We start from the raw sequence: 19,250 nt of genomic DNA, 5'->3' as shown, positions 1-19,250 counted from the left end.
GGGAGGAGCATCAGTTCATCTGGAGCAGAGCAGCTCTGATGTTCCTCAGAGAGAACAGGACTCTGGAGTTGTTCTCAGAAGCTCTCCTCTTGTTCATCTCCTCAGAGGTTGGTCTGGTTCTAAGTCTTAGTGGAGCAGAGCTGCAGATGATGAACTGGTTCCAAACATCTACAGATGTTTCCAGAAGGTCAGCTCAGCCGGGAGCTGCAGGAAAACCCAGCTGGAGCTGAGATGCTCCAGGATGAAAGACATGATGCAGTCAGACATCAGTGAGGACAAAAACAGGATTTTATTTTCAACCACAGTCACTATCTGAAGTTATATGTACATCAGATTAGATCTGCTTCAATTAAAAAAGGAAATTGATCTTCAAGGTGTCATGGAGCAGCTGTGTCTCTGTTCCTGGTTGCTCTGCAGGTGATTTGTCCCTGATGGACGTCTCCTGTCCTCACTGCTGAGTAAACTACAGATGTTGACATTTCTGCAAAAGAAAAGAGTCGATTAGAGCAGCTGCTGCAGCTGGAAGACTGTTCTTAGTCTGCAGGAGCTCAGAGCGCTGATAGCTCTGATGTCATTATTTAAAGGAACAGGACAGTCAGAGTTACTTCATGCTGATTGGATGTCAGCAGCTGCTCTTTTTTAACTGCTTTAAACAAACTTAATGTGTTTAATGTCGGTTAGTGAAGCACAAACATGATCTCTGCTGCAGAGGGAAGAAAACAAACCGACCCGCCTTGAGAACCTAAATAACCGCCATCAGAGCTCATGGAGGGGAACTCTGACACCTCAGAGTCGGTTTGACCTGAATCTAAACATCAGGCTGCTTTCGACCAATCAGAGCCAACCAAAGTGGTGCTTGTCTACACCACTGACCTGTATTTATTCACTGGATTGTTAATGGCCGAAAAAACTGAACTCCCCTGCCGCCATTTTAGTACTCCCCACTCTCACGAAGAGTACAATTCTAATACACGTGTAACACTAATATCTATCACACACGTACACGCACAGTGTGTGTGTGTGTGTGTGTGTGTGTGTGTAATATTCTTGATATTTAAGTGCAGTATTATTATGATACATTAACACATTAATTCTGTTCTGATTGATTTGTATAATATGTTCTATTTCATGATTTATAGACTTTATAATGACTATGAAATGTGATGGGCCTATTTATTTTATTCTAAGTTAAAGTTAATCTACTGATGCTGTGAAACAGCCAATGTTTTTTTAAAGTGATGAATTTATCTTTATTTTAAAAGTCTTAAGTCCCCCTGAAAATGAGAAAATCATAGTTGTTTGATGCTGTAGCGCACAGATTGTTTACATTGCGACCGGTCTGACTAGGGAGTACCAATATGGTGTCTGGTGGCTTCACCCCACCCTCACTGAAAAAAATAATGCAACTGTTTTTGGCAGTTACTTAATCATATTTAGTTACTTTAACACAATAATTTCATGTTAGCGGGATAGGAAATCAAACAATTGTGTTAAAGTAACTAAATCTGATTAAATAAAGGCCAGAAGTGGTTGCATGAGATCAGTGGTCTAACCTCATTAACAAGCAGCATGTTTTAACAGCATCAGACCAGCAGGTCTGCTTCTGCAGCTCCAGCCTACAGCTGCAGGGTCTCATCAAAACCAGGAAGCTGGACGACCACAGAGAAACTCCCAGAATGAGCAAGAAGAACAGCAATTTCTGTTAAAGATGGCGGCATGAGTGTCTTTATGTCCGCCGCCATGCTTTTATACCTTTCTAAGCAGTGATTTAATAAAAAAGGACTGAACTGTTTGAACTGAGGGACTTTACAGATTGTCCAAACTGAATGAGATCCACCAGAACCGCAGGGGGACACAGAAGCTCTAGAGATGGCTCTCCTTTGGCCACAGACACAGAGTAGGCATCGTAAACATGTCTGTGGGGTGAAGGCAGCGGGATGGGCTCCGTTTCTGTCTGGATTTAAAAAATATCCAAGTTTATTTATAACTCTGTACTAATAAAACTAATACTTATAATTTATTCTGATGTCTCAGCTGCGTGCAGCCAGATGTTAAACCCAATACTGACTGTTAACCTAAAAGGTGAGTACCCCTCCATGTGGTTTATTGGAACCGTTGGTACAGGAAGCCACACGGCCTCCTTCCTATGACACAGTTAAGGCATTAAAATGCTTGACCACACTTCCTGTTAAGACAAATAAATCTTTATATTTAAAACTAACAAGTCTATTTTTTAAATGTAAGGAGAAGAAAGGAGAGATAATTGCAAAAAAGAAGAAAAAGGTTTTCTAAAAAATAATTACTCCAGTAAAGTATATAATGCCCCAAATTCTGCTTAAGTAAAGTAACAAAGTATTTGTGTTTTTTTACTTTACTTCTCTGGTCTTAAGATTCATTCCCATAAAAGGAAACAAAAATGAAACCGCCCCGTCTGCAACTGTCCAGAGCTTCCATCTGTAAAACGTTTCCTCCTCTAGAAAACGTTTTACAGACGGTAGCATGAATGCTGCTTGATTCAGCATTTATGTCCAGACAGATTTCTTATAATAAACTGGGTCATTTTATATTTATTTAAGATTACATTTTAGAATAATCTAATAGCACAGGAGTATTTCAGGCCTCAGGGTGTGAATACTTTACTCTTTGATTTTGAGTCTATTATAAATGTTACATGGAAACATGGACCGATCTGACTGTACTTTGACTTATTTTGACAGGCTTAAAATGTAAAGTTTCAGCTGCAGAAACTCCAGGATAAATATTAAATGCTCAGTGTAAAGAACAGTGGAGGATTCATGGTGCTGTGGGCCTGTGTTTAATCCATTAATACAATAGGAATGCATAAGCAGTTTAAAATGCAGATCCATTTTTATACTAATACTGTGAACTCAGAAGCTCAGTGAAAATGGGTCATTACTGAGCAGCAAGAGGATCTGAAACTTGTGGTTTTATCAAAATGGCTGTTTGGGTTCCATCTAATTCAGGCATGTCCAAAGTCGGCCCTCGAGGGCCGCTGTCCTGCAGGTTTTAGAGGTTTCTCTGCTTCAGCACAGCTGGTTTCCACTGATAAATGATCAACAGGCTTTTGTTGAACTGCAATAATCAGAATCATCTGTGTTGAAGCAGAGAATCCTCTAAAACCTGCAGGACAGCGGCCCTCCAGGACTGACTTTGGACACACCTGATCTAAGTAGTTCTGTTAGTGAAAGGCTGTTGTAAAAGGTTTTACCAGCAGGGGGGGCAGAGCGATGTCTCTGAGTCACTGAGTCTCAGCTCTGTCTTCAGCCATCTGCGCTCTGAAAATCACTTGTTCCTGATGGACGTCTTCCTTCCTCATTCTGGCGTAAACCGAAGTTTCTAAGGAATAAAACACAGATAACCACAGCTGCCACCAGACTGGAAATGTGCAGAAGTTTACATCTACTAAAAAGAAGTGGTCAGAATATTTTAAATCAATGAGACTAAGTTATCTGGGGCATTTTAGCTGTTTGGGGTTTTAGTGCAACACCGTTTGCCCACTGATACCAAACCCACTCTGCCAAGTAGGTCAGACCGTTTGTAATATTCAGTCTGACCTTCATCAAACCACACTGAGATGAAAATTGGGACACATAAATGTATTGTGTGATGAGATAAGATTAGTTCTGATTTTAACTAAGGAGGACAATCCTAGAATCAACAACAGTGAGCTGAGATCCAATCAAACAACATCAAAGAGAGGGACTCTTAGCAGGTACATCTGATCAAGGTAGACCACTGCTCTATTTCCATCAGACCTATGCAGTTATTTCACAGTGCTGTTATCAATCAGACAGGAAGAAATAAAATACATCTGTTTTGAGCACATACAAAGAAAGATGTCTGATTAGCTAAACCAGCCAACTTGGCCCCTATCTGGAAGAAAAACACTGTTTAAATGAAGCTGAGGGACACTCTTTGATATACGCAACCATTGAAACATTTTGGTAAACAGTATGTTTAACTCAGCAGTATGGCTCTTCCTGCTCTCGCTACTTAATAAACAATACAGGTCCTTCTCAAAACATTAGCATATTGTGATAAAGGTTAATTATTTTCCATAATGTAATGATAAAACCCGAACATTCATATATTTTAGATTCATTGCACACTATCTGAAATATTTCAGGTCTTTTATTGTCTTAATACGGATGATTTTGGCAAACAGCTCATGAAAACCCAAAATTCCTATCTCACAAAATTAGCATATTTCATCCGACCAATAAAAGGAAAGTGTTCTTAATATAAAAAAGTGAACCTTCAAAATTTATATACAGTTATGCACTCAATACTTGGTCGGGAATCCTTTTGCAGTCCATTCACCTCTTCTGGTTGTGCAGCGTTTTCTGCCACACTTTTTCCTTCCCACTGAGGTACCTTGATACAGCAGTAGGGCTGGGTACCGAACTTCGGTTCTTTTATGGTACCGACCGAAATGCTTCGGTTCTACAGGGTATCGAAACATGCCTCGTCTTTCGGTACCAAGTTTCGGTGATTGGCTGTAACACTTAACGTGATTGTCATTACATTATGTAAAATAATGAACTTTATCACAATACGTTAATGTTTTGAGAAGGACCTGTATGTGACTGATCATCCTCTGCCAAGCTTGAAGAATAATTTTGTCTAACTATCAAGATTTTCTTTCTTGCAATTCATCAGAGGTAATGCAAAACATTTTTTAACTTCTACAAAAAGGAATCCCTAAATTATTTATAAAGAAAATATTCAATTGCATACTGTTTATTTTTGGATAAAGAGCCTGATGAAAGGGTACTTAGACCTTTGGGTATTTCTCTATCATAGTTCTGTTTTCAATCAATTTAAATATTTCATCATTTTAGTAAACATATTAAATTTATTAGAGCCGTTTTTCAATATGTGTGCTTGTAGATCTCATGTGCTCATGTTCTTATGACACTTCATCAGCCTCATGCCTAGTACTGTTCCAATTCACAAGAAAAAGAAGACCAAGTCCCCGGATGTTGTTCTCGCCACCTCCCATTTTACCCAGCATGCATCAGAGCAGATTTGCTGTTCTTGAGATTTAAAGATATCCCAGCATGCATCGCGGCAGGAGCAGCTTCCAGGGGAGCACGCACGTAGCTCAGAGTATTAAGGTTCTATTAAAGTAGGTTTTAAGATCATTAGGGGTGAGAACGTTACACTTTAATGCATTTGTATATGGCCAATTTATTGAATTACTGTGTAAAAAAAAAAAAACGAAAAAAAAAAAACGTTTCGATGTTAAGAGGACCGTGGCAACCAGCGGACCTCCGCGGCTAACGGCAGCCAGGGCTAACGTTAGCCCGTCTATAGTAGCCCTCTCTCTGCAGAGCCATTTGTGAAGTCCTGCTGTTCTGATAGAGGTTTTTTTGTTTTTTTTGACAAAATGTTCATTTAATTCGTGTTTATCTGACTGTGTTAATCATTATTCCCCCACTAAATTAAAAAGTAATAATTTATTATTACCTACAGACAATTAATAACAGTAGGTGAAATTTAGCTCCAGACAAGTGGTGACGTAACGAGTATCCATCTGCTCCAAGTGACCCATATTCATGCTGTGTGCTCCTGTTCTCCCCAGGTCCAGACTTTCCTGTGTTCTTACCTGGTGAGGACACCAGTCCGTACTCGCCTTCTTGTGAATTGAGAAATGGCCTAAGACTAAATCTATGACGGCTTTAAAGAAAAAAAAACTGTGGTTTTACCTAACAAAAACATCGTTTAGATTTGCTGCATTTAATCGTCCATCTATTTTCTGTCACACTTATCCCAAGTGGGGTCGCGAGGAATGCTGGTGCCTCCAGCTGTTTATGGGCAAAATCAGTCCATCACAGAGAAACACAGAGACAAACAGGACAAACAACCATTCATGCACACTCACACCTAAAGAGAATTTAGAGAAACCAATTAACCTGACAGTCATGTTTTCAGACTGTGGGAGGAAGCTGAAGTACCTGGAGAGAACCCAAGCATGCACCAGGAGAACATCAAAACTCCATGCAGAAAGACCCCGGGCCGGGAATCGAACCCAGATACAAAGCAGCAGTGCTACACAAAGAACCTTCACAGCTGCATTGTTTAGAAAGCTTATCTGATATCTCTACTGGGTTTATTTTACTCCCATTTCAGAATAAAATCCTGCAGTTTGTGTCTCACCTTCATGTTTCCTCTGAATAAGCTGTAGAACCAGTAGAACCAGTAAGAGTAGAGAAACAGCAACATTAAAGGATGTGAAGCACAGGAGGGTATGGAGAAGAGACTGGGAATCAGTAGGACAGATTGATGTAGGAGGAGGAGTGGAGACAGGAGGTGGAGGAGTGGAGACAGGAGGTGGAGGAGTGGTGGGTTCCTCTGAAATAAACAGGAAGTAATTATTTAGTTTTTGTCTCATAATGAAGGTTGAAGCAGAGAGAGAAGCTGCTGACCTTCAACAGAGATCCAGCTGGATGGAGACTCTCCATGACCCCTGATGTTACACCTGTAGAGGCCTTCATCAGAGCTGGTCACATGGTGGAGGGTCATGTGACCTTTGGGCTCAGTCCTGATGAAGGAGCCATCTTTATAGAAAGCAGCTGGGAGGTTGGAGGGAGTGGTCTTTGTTAGACAGCTCAGAGTGACGTCATCTCCCTCCATCACAGGGAGGACAGGACTCTGCAGGATCACTGATCCACCTCAACACAGAGACAAACTACAGCATTTCATCCATTTCCACACAGCTTCATCAACACTAACTCCACAGTCTGATCTTACCAGAGACAGTGAGCTGGATGCTGCTGCTGGCTGCTCCCTCTCTGGACGAACACCAGTAAACTCCACTGTCTCTTTCTAAAACATAACTGATGTTACAGGTAGAACCAGCTGGTTTCCCCCATCCATCTCAACACTGAGTCCTGGTTCCTCTGGTTGTGTTCCTCCATACAATCCATCCAGCAGAGCTGTTGTTCTCCTCACAGCTCAGAGACACAGAATCTCCTTTAAAGAACTGAGATCTGCTGGGACTCACAGTCAGAGCAGCTGAGAGGACTAGAAAAGTGTTCAGAAGTCATTATTTTTTGCAGATTCTTCACAAACTTATGAATTAATGGTCACTACATTTTTAAATAAAAATGTTATCCAGACTATCATACAAATAAAATATTTTGCAGATAATAAAAAGACTTCAGCAGTAATCATCACTGACCTTGGTTGGTTATAAAACACAGCATGAAGCTGAAAACTACAGAAATAAAAACACTGAGGTTAGACTGAGGAAACAGCAATGTTTCAACTTCCTGCTATTTAATGTTAAATTATAGAATGTGACTGATGTGATCAGATAAATACCCAAATATATTTATTTTTAGTTTATTTCTACATCTGTCTGCTATTATAAAGCTACATTTCTTAATTAGAAACATGTGTGGATCAGATATTCTATTACACACATTTGATGAATCTAGACATGCTTTACTGAAATAAAATATTTGTAGTTCTTTTCAATAGGAAAATCTCTTCATGTGTTGAAATTTTAGTCTAACTTATTTTTTCTCTCTTATTTTAATTTTGAGAATCAATAAAAGCCAAAAAGTTAAAGAACTTACAAAGTAAATATGGTTGAGATGTTTTCCTCCTCATCCTCTCAGTGAAATAACTGAACCTTCTGACTTCTGTCTCGTCTCTCCTCCCCAGATAAAGACCGCCCTCTTCCTCTATGTATGAAACATTTTCCCTGATGCCTGGACCTATCTAACTAAATAATACACAAAATAATGAATAAAACAAATAAAACTAGGGTAACACTAGTTATACACACAGAGTGATTAAATTATTTTTTATTAATAAAGAATAAAAAGCTGAACAGCTCCCTCATCGTCATTTTGTTGTCAAACACATCTGTTTTTCATTAAATAGTTTTGTTCAGAGCTTTATGGTCCAGCTGAGCCATTATAGAGCTATGAAACTAGAATATATGTGGAAAAGTTATAAAATAGATTGAACTCTATGAACAAATAATTTATCAATAAACCCAGCCTGTTATAACCTGTATGTCCACCAGAGGGAGAAGTTTCTTCAAACTGCATTTCATTTCAGGTTGATTACCTGCAATCTCTCTCAGAAGCTCTATTTACATTGAACATGTATAGATGTATAGATTTAACTAACTTAGTTTCTTATTTCCTCGTGATGTTTATTGTCTGCCTTAATAAACATGTGAGGTGAATAAAACATCAGGGGGATGAATAGAAAACAGCATCAGCTGAATGGATGAGCTCCAGCTGGGGTCGTCTTCACAAAGCTGTCTGAACCCATTTCAGGAATGTTATTCAGCATTACTGGTTTGTTGTTGTTTGGAAATAATGGGTCTAATTGCTCATTTGTGTGTTTTTTAGATAATCTTAGACCACATGTTGTCATCAAAGTGGGCAGGCAGACCAATAGTATCACAGCTGATGCATCCAGGAGGTGCAGAGATACCTGAAAGAGGCCAATGATGCATCATCACAGGATCCTATGAGCTATAGGAACGACCAAAAGACAATCTATCTAAAACTTTTCTACTTTAGTAGTACAGACCCTCGTTACTCTCCCAGTTTATCCAACTCACCACCAGGTGGTCATCAACTCCAAGTCTCTCTTCACCTAAATACACTTAAATAGAAGTATTTACAAAAATAGAAACACTAAGCAGTAAAGCAACATCTAGAGAGAAAAACTTTGCCTTTAACCAGTTGACCTTTAATGGTGGATGAAGATGAGAAACTCAAAGAAACTGATGGTTCTAGAGTTTTACCAGCAGGTAGTGGAGAAAGTGGGACTCAGAGAAAGTTTAAAGTCTGATTCTAGTTTTCTAAGATCCATCTGCTCCATACAGTCCATCAAGCAGAGCTGTTGTTCTCCTCACAGCTCAGAGACACAGAGTCTTCCTCAAAGAACTGAGATCTGCTGGGACTCACAGTCAGAGCAGCTGCTGGAATGAAAAATTATTTCACAAGTCATTACTTAGGGACCCAGAGTGGCAGTCTCATTCCCACAGACTGCCACTCTGGGTCCTTGAGCAAGACCCTTAACCATGCTCCTTGGGTGCCGCACAGTGGCAGCCCACTGCACCCTAGGGGATGGGTTAAATGCAGGGAGTGAATTTCCCCATTGTGGGACAATATAGGGATTTACATTAAAATAAAAACATTTACAACAAATTAGATCTCAAATATAAGATTTTATTAAAAAGGATCATTCATTCATCTCTAGGTCAAACATTTCAGGTAAAAAAAAACATTACTATTAACTAACGGATGGATTTTATGTTTGAGGACCAAACTTTACATTAAAGACATAAAAATTGATTTTTCCTAGAAGTTAACAGGCTGAGATTCTTATAAAAACATTCAAAGTAAGTAATAAAGGGGAGATATTAGTAGGTGACATATTTAGATAAAACATTTCCTGAAACAAGTGATCAGATCTTATCAAAGCGTTAGTGAAGTCAGACCCTCTCAGCTGCCCACAGCCACTGTGGTTCTTCTCTGGAAGTTTCCACTGCAGCTTGTTGTTATCTGTGGTTCATTAGTGCATCAGTTATTTTCTATATTCTCTCTAAAACCCACAGAGAACATGAAACCACAGTTCTCAGCTATGACCGCCAAAATACTTTAGAGGAAAATGAAAAGACTAAACTGTGACAAAGACATAAACTATTTTATAAACACAGAGAAATGTACTGCTGCTTATTGAGATCAGAAAGGACATGAAATCATAAATAAATTAAATGAACAGAGTCTGTTGGATGCAGCAGTCAGAAGGCAGCAGCTGGAGGTCAGAGGTCAGATGGTGGACTACCTCACTGAGGAGTAGATGATGTCTGATTCTACTGGAAGCTCTGCAGAACATAAACACATTCTGGTTAGAAAACAACAGCTGCAGGTGAATTTAAAACAGCAGGAAGGTTCCAGTCTAACCTCATCAGTCAACATATTAGTCACTACAGTAAAGCAAGAAGGGGCTTAAAGCTGAGAGTTGATGCAGCCCTGCTTCCACTTTGATCCCTTTAACAGCCAGAGCCCCCCTCACTGTCTCTCCACCCTCATAGTTTTCCTTCACCAGTCTAGCATGTAATGCTACGTTCACACCGCACCGCTTTGGGGAGCAAAAAGCTCCTGCTTCATTATTGATGCTTGTCCACACTAAGGTCAGACGTCCAGTAAAATGTGTCCAGATGCTTGTGCTGCTCCTGTGTTCAATGACAGAGAGCAGCTTTGCTATATTTGCTGTCATTTGCTTTTAATATGTTTTTAAGCAATTAAGTCCACCTTAAAACCTTTTCTGTGCAGTCAGTTCATCAAGATTACAATCTTCCTTAAAATATTATTTCTCTTTGGGAGCTGCTCAGACCACATACCAGCAGTGCGCTGTCACATATATATCTCACTTTGAGCTGCAGACAGCCCACTCTCCGTACAGACTGTCCTCATAGTTAAATAAAGCTCCCATGATGCTTTTCAGCAGTTTATGTCAGGGATGCATTATTTATCTTTGCCAGAGGACGTTACACTTAGGACCACTACAATAGGTATGGGTAGGAGGCTGCCCTGTTTCTAACATGTTGACATGACTACCAGCTGGGTCAACCAATCCAACATCAGAAGCAGGCAGGCGCAGCAGTGGAGATTAATAAACAGATAATCCTAATGTAGAATTTTAATAGATTAATAAATTTCCACTATAATTGTTTGTGCTCATATTTAAACCTGCCAGAACCAGAAGTTGAGGAATAATTGTGACTGCAGGTATGGAAAGCAAAAAGTTCACATGTGTCAGGATTCCTGTCTGTGTATGTGTTTTTTCTGTGTTTATTTCCCTTCTTCCACCAGGAGCCGCCTGGTTCTGGTCCGCCTCCCTACACACCTGCTGTGAGTTACCTCATTAACGGAGCGCCCTTAAACGAATAGTACACCCAAAACATGATTAGCCTTCATTTTCTACTCACCCCCATGCTGAACAACACTCTGGAGTACTTTTTTGATATCTCAAATGCATCTGGAGATCTGGGAGGCTTCTTACTGTCTGCTGACATTCAAATAATGGAGGTCTATGGCGCCCGAGACAGAAAGGTCCATAAAAGTCCACAAAAAACGTGTCAATATTCCTCCACACTGCTCGTCCAATGTAATCCAACTGAACTGAATGATAAACATCTTCTGATGAATATATCAATTCAATTCATTTTATTTATATATGTTGGGATCTGGAGGTCTGTCCACCTTTCTCCAGCAGAGGGCGCCCTAGGTCACCTGGAGCTGAAGATGACTACCACACCTGCGGCTCGTTTGCTCATCAGGAGACCAGCATTTAAGGAGAGGCAGAGCAACACTCCAGTGCCAGAGTGTTATGCCAGTTATGGTTAGCAAGCCTGAGCAGACCTGCCTGTCTGATTCTCTGACTCCCCTGAAACCTGAACCAGAACCTAACCTGTTTTTGTCCTCTCTGCTTCCTAGGAAGAACCTGTCTGAACCCAGAAACTCAGGAAGAGTTTCTCAGTCGGAAACCAGCCTGTCTGATCTCCGAAAACCCCTGGAAAGTCAATCTGTCAGTAACCTGCCTACCCGCTCTCAGAAGAAACTGGAAGAGAAACTCAGATCAGAAACTGCAATATCAGAAATCAAGTCTCTGCCTCTACCAAGCCCTCTGCCTTCCTTCTGCCTCTGGACCCTCCTGGTTCCCCTCCTCTGCCGCTCAGCTCAAACCACTGAACAGGTACAGACCTGTACTCATTCAACCAGCAAGCATACTTGGACATCAGCTAACCATTCTGTCCTTCTCTGCAGAGAAACCAGTCGTGACCAGTCTTGGACCTGTATCCCCCTGAATCAGTTCTTTATGAACATTGTGTATCTAAATAAACTGTTGAACTTTTCCCTCTGAGTCCGTGTGTTCTGCATGTGGGTTAGAAACCTTGCTACCAACATGACAGAACACTCTGGCCAACAAACTAACCCAGCAGTCCAACTCCGGAGGATGATAGAGCAACAAGGAGCTCAAATCCAAGGCCACGACACCACCCTACGTGAGTTTAACACACGTTTGGAGCAAACTAACCAGACTTTACAGGAATTAGCCGGCTATCTCCGAGATGCTACTCCCAGAGCGGAGCCAACTCAACTTCCGGTTCCGGAGCCAAACCCTCCTGAAAGGTCTGAGCCCGTTCTGTCATTTCCTGAATTCCCTCCTTCACTTCCTGAAAGGTTTTCTGGCATTTCTAGTAAGTGCAAAGGATTTTTATTCCAATGCAAGTTGATTTTCGAACATTCCCCGTCCAGTTTTCTCAACGACAAGAGGAAAATAGGTTTAATTATTTCTCAATTAACTAGAAAAGACCTCGAATGGGAAGAGGCCAGATTTCCTTCAGAATCCAGTTTCACTTGCACTTTTGAACAATTCTTTAAAGAATTCTCAAAAGTATTCAATCAGGACACCGATCAATCAATTGAATCTCGAGCTCTGTTAAACCTTAAACAAGGAAATTGGAGCGTAGCCGATTTCTCAATCGACTTCCGGGTCAAAGCCGCTGCTTCCGGGTTGAATGAGTGCGCGCTTAAAAGCACTTATTTCAAGGCATTTGATGAAGAAATTAAGGATGAATTGGCCACAATCGATGAACAGGCAACCCTGGAAGAATTAATCAGAATAACTATTCGTCTGGATAACAGACTACGAGCCAGAGCCGAGTCTAAAGTAAGAAGCCATGTTTTTTTTGTACCTGCCCCAGCAACTAACAACACCTCTGTTTTTTCTGTGTCATCTGAAACGGATTCCAGTCCAAGGAGCCGTAACCAACCTGTTTCTGTTCCCGTTTCTCAGACTCATTACGTCTCTCCCTCCACTGAAGCCTCTGAAGTAGAGCCTATGCAGATCGGTCATACCAGACTCACAACCGAGGAAAGGCAAAGAAGATACAAGGGGAATTTGTGTATGTATTGTGGAGAGCCTGGCCATTTTGTTTCTACCTGCCCAGCTAAGGTAAAAGCCGGGGTCCGCCAGAGGAAATGAGGAGTCTGGCAGACCATCTGCAATCTGAAAAGTCTCCTCATCTGCTGTTTCCAGCTACCTTGTTTGTTTCTGATCAATCCCTCACCTTATCCGCCTTTATTGATTCTGGTTGTGAGAAGAATTTAATAGACTCTAACCTGGTTCAACAATTAAACATCAAAACCATTCCTTTGAAAAAACCTCTAAGAGTTTCAGCCATCAATGGAAAGAAGTTACATCAGGTTACACACCAGACTCAGTCACTCGAGCTTCTGATCTCCGGAAATCACAGAGAGACTATATCTTTTTTGTTTTTCCATCTGCCTGTTCATCTCTAGTCCTTGGTTATGAGTGGTTAGAGCTACACAACCCTCACAAAAATTGGGCTAAAAGACATATTGAGTCTTGGTCTACCTCCTGCCATGTTTCCTGTCTCCGTTCCGCAGCACCCTCAATTCAGTCACCGGTGTGTCGTCAGGAGGCTGATCCACCTGATTTATCCTCTGTACCCTCTGACTACCACGATCTGGCACCAGTCTTCAGTAAGGTCAGTGCTATGTCTCTTCCTCCTCATAGACCATATGACTGTGCCATAGATCTGTTACCTGGGGCTCCCCTCCCCAGCAGTCGACTCTTTAATATCTCCAAACCAGAGAGAAACCATGGAGAAATACATTAATGAGTCCTTAGCCACCGGGATTATTCGGCCGTCCTCATCCCCTCTTGGTGCCGGTTTCTTCTTTGTGGGAAAAAAGGATGGATCTCTTCGACCATGTATTGATTACAGAGGACTGAACCAAAATGACAATTAAAAACAAGTATACCTTGCCTCTGCTAGCATCAGCTTTTGAACCCGTTCAAAGGGGCTCTGTTTTCACCAAGTTGGATTTAAGAAATGCCTACCATCTCCTCAGAATAAGAGAGGGAGAAGAGTGGAAGACGGCTTTCAAAACCCCGTTAGGCCAATTCGAGTATCTGGTTATGCCTTTTGGTCTGACTAACGCTCCTGCCCGTTTCCAAGGCCTAGTTAACGACGTGTCGAGAGATTTTCTCAACATCTTTGTTTTTGTTTACATTGACGACATCCTGATATACTCCAAGAATCTGTCAGATCACAAGAAACATGTTCGTTTGGTTCTCCAAAGACTTCTCGAAAACAAACTTTTTGTCAAGGCTGAAAAATGTGAGTTTCACTAATCTTCTGTCACCTTTCTAGGATTTGTGCTCGAGGGCGGGCAGGTGAAGCCATCAGAGGACAAGATCAAAGCAGTTCTGGACTGGCCTACCCCCGACAATCGCAAGCAACTGCAAAGGTTTCTGGGTTTTGCAAACTTTTACAGGAGATTTATCAGAAATTACAGTCAGACAGCTCAGCATCTCACTGCCTTGACATCTGTCAAAAGAACTTTCCACTGGTCTGCTGAGGCTGCATTCAATAAACTCAAGGCTCTTTTTTCCAGAAAGTCAATCTGTCAGTAACCTGCCTGCCCGCTCTCAGAAGAAACTGGAAGAGAAACTCAGATCAGAAACTGCAATATCAGAAATCAAGTCTCTGCCTCTACCAAGCCCTCTGCCTGCCTTCTGCCTCTGGACCCTCCTGGTTCCCCTCCTCTGCCGCTCAGCTCAAACCACTGAACAGATACAGACCTGCACTCATTCAACCAGCAAGCATACTTGGACATCAGCTAACCATTCTGTCCCTCTCTGCAGAGAAACCAGTCGTGACCAGTCTTAGACCTGTATCCCTCTGAATCAGTTCTTTATTAACATTGTGTATCTAAATAAACTGTTGAACTTTTCCCTCTGAGTTTGTGTGTTCTGCATGTGGGTTAGAAACCTTGGTACCAACATGACAATATAGCACCAAATTCACGTCATCTCAAGGCACTTTACAGTTCAACCAGATCATACAATCAAATTGTTTCAAAGTTTTCTATCTAAGGAAAACCAGTTAATTCTATTGACATATTGACTCGAATACAATCCCTCACACTAAGCATGCTTGTAACGACAGTGGAGAGGAAAAACTCCCTTTTAACAGGAAGAAACCTCCAGCAGAACCAGGCACACTATACAGCACATTCTTTTTTATTTTCTTTTTTTGATATTGTAATAATGTGATAATATTTTATTCTTACCCAAGTATTGTGATGCGTATGGTATTGCAACATCCTAGTGTCCTCCCATCTAATTTCCATACAAAAACTAGATGCATCAGACATAAACCAAGCCTAACAGCTGCTGGGAGGAAGGATCTGTGATAAAGCTGTTTAATACATCCAGGTGCAGCTGTCTGTCACTAAAGGAGCTCTAAAACGTGGGATGCATTGCAGAATAGTGAAGCGTTTTTTGCTAGAGTCCTTCTGTCTCCCACACACACACCCACAGTGAGGAGTCATCCTAGCACAGAGCTGGCCTTCCTACCTCAACATATTCAACTATTTCCTTTAAGCTAACACACCAACAATTCATAAAAGTGAAAGTCAGGAGTGAGCAAAGACGTGCTGAAATTGTCTGTCTAATCTCTGTGTCGTTGGGACAACGAATCAGGAGCAGTTTTACCTCTGGTTCCTTGTTTTCTGGTCTTGACTTGTCCATAAATGAGCCCCTCTGTTCTCACACCAGAGTAAAATGGAGATGGTGATTTCTCTGTAAGTAGATACAGATCAAATGAGTTCAAACACTGCACCTGTAGTATTACCACCTTCTCCAGAGGCTGATACTAATGTTTTTAATACCATTTATGTTATACTGTCCATAGAGTTTATTTTTCTTTTACGCATTTACAGCAAAAAGCTGAAAAAAAGGTTGCAAGAACTGCGAAAACACTTTGACCACAGAGCTTCACAGCACAATCAATTTAAGCTGACACTTTTAACCACATAGATAAAAATGAACATCCTGTCACAGTACACAGGCTGAGACACACATCTGCAGACCACTGTGCAGTGAAACCATCACCACTCGCAAACAACAGCCCACCAACACCTACAGGAGGAAGGTGCAGCTGTGGTTTAACATGCAGAGCTAGAAAACAATGAACTGGAACAAAGGCTGGGGGCTGAAAACACATTTAGAACCATCTCAAAGGCGCTTTTTAAACAGATTATTACTCTAAAATTACTTTATGAATACAGAGTACTTAGGTATCTTAGGTAATCTATAATTATTATCTAGTATTATGATCATAATAGACAGGGTTATGGGTGGGACAAGTTTCCCCCACTTTCGATATCTGTGCTCTATGTCTCCTTCACTTTTTTTTGCTGCTACAGTGGCTCAATCCCTTAATCACACGTAGTAATGGGGTTTTCTGAGGAGCCATTAAATGCACAGTAAGCATACATTACTAATCACTTGGATCAGGACAGGAGACCTGCTCCTAAGGCTGTGCCTTGCCTCAAAGTGCCAGGATGTTCAGGAAGCAGCCTGTCCAGTAAAAGGCTGAAAACTATAAAGTTTTTTTTAAACAAACCTTGAAATTTGAGTAATGTTGTTTCATGCAGATAAAGATAGGTAAATCACTTGTTAACAAAGACCAGTATATGATGTCAACCTAACTTGTAAGTTTGTAGTGAGATACAGAGTCCCCGTGTAGAACCTGTGCTTATTATCGCTTTACCACATATTTAAAAGAAATCGCTATTGCCACAATAGAAAGATCTGAATCAGGACGAATAACGGCCAAAAGCAGTGATGCTGAGTCTTTAAAAGAAAAGGTAGTTAAAGATATTTATCTACGAGCAGAAACCAAGGGGCCTTTGGTGGTATCTCCTCTGCATCAGAAGGGCGGGCGAAGAGTGTATTCAAACCGTTGGGGGATCACACTTCTCAGCCTCCACAGGAAGGCCTTTGCCAGGGTGCTGAGGAGAGTCCAGTGGACTGTCCAACCCCAGCTTCAGGACGAGCAGTGTGGTTTTCGTCCTGGCTGTGGAACAGTGGACCAGCTTGACACTCTCTGCACAGTGGTTGAGGGTGCTTAGGGGTTTGGTCAACAGGGTTTACATGTGTTCTGTGGACCTGGAGAAGGCAATCAACTGTGTCCCTCCTGGTGACCTCTGGGGGACGCTTCAGGGGTACAGAATCGGGGCCCTTTACTAGAGGTCGGGCCAGTATTAAGTAGAGACTCCCATACATTTTTCTCCTCAGACACCTCCTCTAACTCTGCTGGGGGGGGGGACAGCAGAGAGACAAAGTCCCTCCGGCGTATCCTGGTCATTCCCTGGGCCACCTCCCAATAGGATGTGCCTGGAACACCTTGTGAGGGAGGCAACCAGGGGACATCTGGAAAAGATGTCCGAGCCCCCTCTACGCCTCTAGATGTGGAATCAGCTGAGATGTGGATAGCTTACCCTATCTCTGAGGGACTGCCCTGCAACCTGAAGAGAAAGCTCATTACAGGCGCTTGTATCCAGGATCTCATACTTTTGGTCATGATCCACATTTCATGACCGTAGATGAGGGTAGGAATGTATACCGATCGGTAAATCTGGAGATTTACTGAAATCAGTTCACTCTTCACCACAACAGACTGGTGCAGCTCTGCATTATAGCAGCAACTGAACTGATCAATCCATCCATCTATCAATCTATTCATCCAATTTCTGTCACACTTATCCCAAGCGGGGTTACGTGGGGTTGCTGTTGCCTCCAGCTCTCTACGGGTGAGACGCGGGGTACACCCTGGACAGGTTGCCAGTCCATTGCATCCATCTATCAATCTCCCTTTTAATTCTTCCCTCACTCTTGAGTAGGACCACAAGATAGTTGATCTCCTGAAGTACTTCCCAGAGGGTACTTCGGTCGTTGAATGCCTTCTCCAGGTCAACATCTGCAAGCTCTACACGCTCTGGAGGGTGCTGGAGGGTTCATAGGAGTTTGTCCAACTAGTCCACATGTGCTTTGTTGACCTATCCTCACCTATGGCCATGAAAACAAGATCCAAGCGGTTATATGCAGCTGAATTAGCTTTCTCCACAGAGTAGATGGGCCCTCCCTTTAAAATAGGCTGACGAGATCGGTCATTTTGGAGAGGCTCAGAGGAGAGTCAGCGTCAACTGAGGTGGCTTGGACATCTTTGTCGGATGCCCCCTAGATGCATCCCTTGGGAAGTGTTACAGGCACATTCCACTGGGAGGAGGACCAGGGGACAACCCAGGATACTCTGGAGGAGCTGGGGAGGTGTCTTAGGGGAGGGAAGACTGCTGATATCAGAGTACTATTATATGGAGTATGATTTTTTTTTGTTCCTGTGATAGAGGATTAGATGTAGACACCCAAATATAACAGATACATTTGTGTATTTCATTCCATTTTTAGTTTTTGTGGTTTTTGCTCTGACAGATATTTGATTAAAAGTTTTAAGGATTAACAACAAAGAGACTTTGTTTCTATAGTTATCTTATGTTTTAGTACAGTAATCCAGAGAGAGAGAGAGAGTATTTTTAAAGACTTATTTTATTAAGACATTTTCTTTAATTGTTAAATATTATTTTGAATTATTTCTTGCCTTCTACATTATCTGTGTTTTTAAAGAAGCAGGTATAGGTTCTACCAGGTCAGATTAAAATTAAAAAAATTGTTTTCCTGGGTTGTTGGAGCCTGTTGTTTTGAATGAGTTTTGTGTAGCTATGGTTTCTCTCTTGTAGGAATCTAATTACTTTACTAAAAAATCATGTCTGTAGTGTCGGCCGTGATATAGAGTTAAGCTGCGTGCATAGAGCCCCAGAGGAACTGATAAAGCTGTAGAGAGCTGCAGCTGTATATTGCTTCTTGCTCACTGTAGCAGAAACTAACTGACCTAGATTTTCTAAAACCACAGGTGGAACATAGAGACCCACCAGCATGACTGAATGCATTGATCACAGGAATTAAAACAAAGGGTAATCAGAGTTAGAGCATTTAACAAATGTATTAATTTGGTAGGATTTTATACCTTTTACAAACCAAAATTGAATGTGGAAATGTAGGTATATCATGCAGGAATGAAACTGAATCCTTTCTGATTGAGCTCCTTTTATCAAATATGAATAATTTCATAAAGGCTGCAGCTTCTAAACATGTTTAAGTTTCTAATCTTTCTTTCTTGTACTTTTGGGGCAGTTTATATTCTGCAGTTCGTCTTTCTGCGGAAATGTTTCAATCAGAAACGGGAAACTGGACGACCACAGAGCTGCTAGCCTGTTAAACAGAACAACCACAGCCTGCAGAGACAGACGCTCCAA

The 19,250-nt window shown here is 41.5% G+C and overlaps 1 protein-coding gene across 1 annotated transcript in view; it reads right to left on the bottom strand.

Moving 5' to 3' along the window:
• Positions 1 to 270: 270 nt before the first annotated feature.
• The window catches only part of LOC119798635 (Fc receptor-like protein 5), a 73,958-nt gene continuing 54,978 nt past the window's right edge, over positions 271 to 19,250 (bottom strand). The window contains exons 3-6 of the mRNA XM_038308189.1: positions 6,450 to 6,695; positions 6,181 to 6,375; positions 3,230 to 3,357; positions 271 to 481 (exon numbers count right to left, since the gene is read on the bottom strand). Of these exons, the coding sequence (XP_038164117.1) occupies positions 3,260 to 3,357; positions 6,181 to 6,375; positions 6,450 to 6,695 (539 nt within the window). The 3' untranslated portion in view covers positions 271 to 481; positions 3,230 to 3,259. The remainder of the gene's footprint in view (positions 482 to 3,229; positions 3,358 to 6,180; positions 6,376 to 6,449; positions 6,696 to 19,250) is intronic.

Source organism: Cyprinodon tularosa, unplaced genomic scaffold (genome assembly GCF_016077235.1).
Source record: "Cyprinodon tularosa strain WSP-4 unplaced genomic scaffold, ASM1607723v1 ctg631, whole genome shotgun sequence".
Lineage (NCBI taxonomy): Eukaryota > Metazoa > Chordata > Actinopteri > Cyprinodontiformes > Cyprinodontidae > Cyprinodon > Cyprinodon tularosa.
Note: the sequence above shows the minus strand (reverse complement) of the source record. Positions and strands in the feature narration are given on the sequence as shown.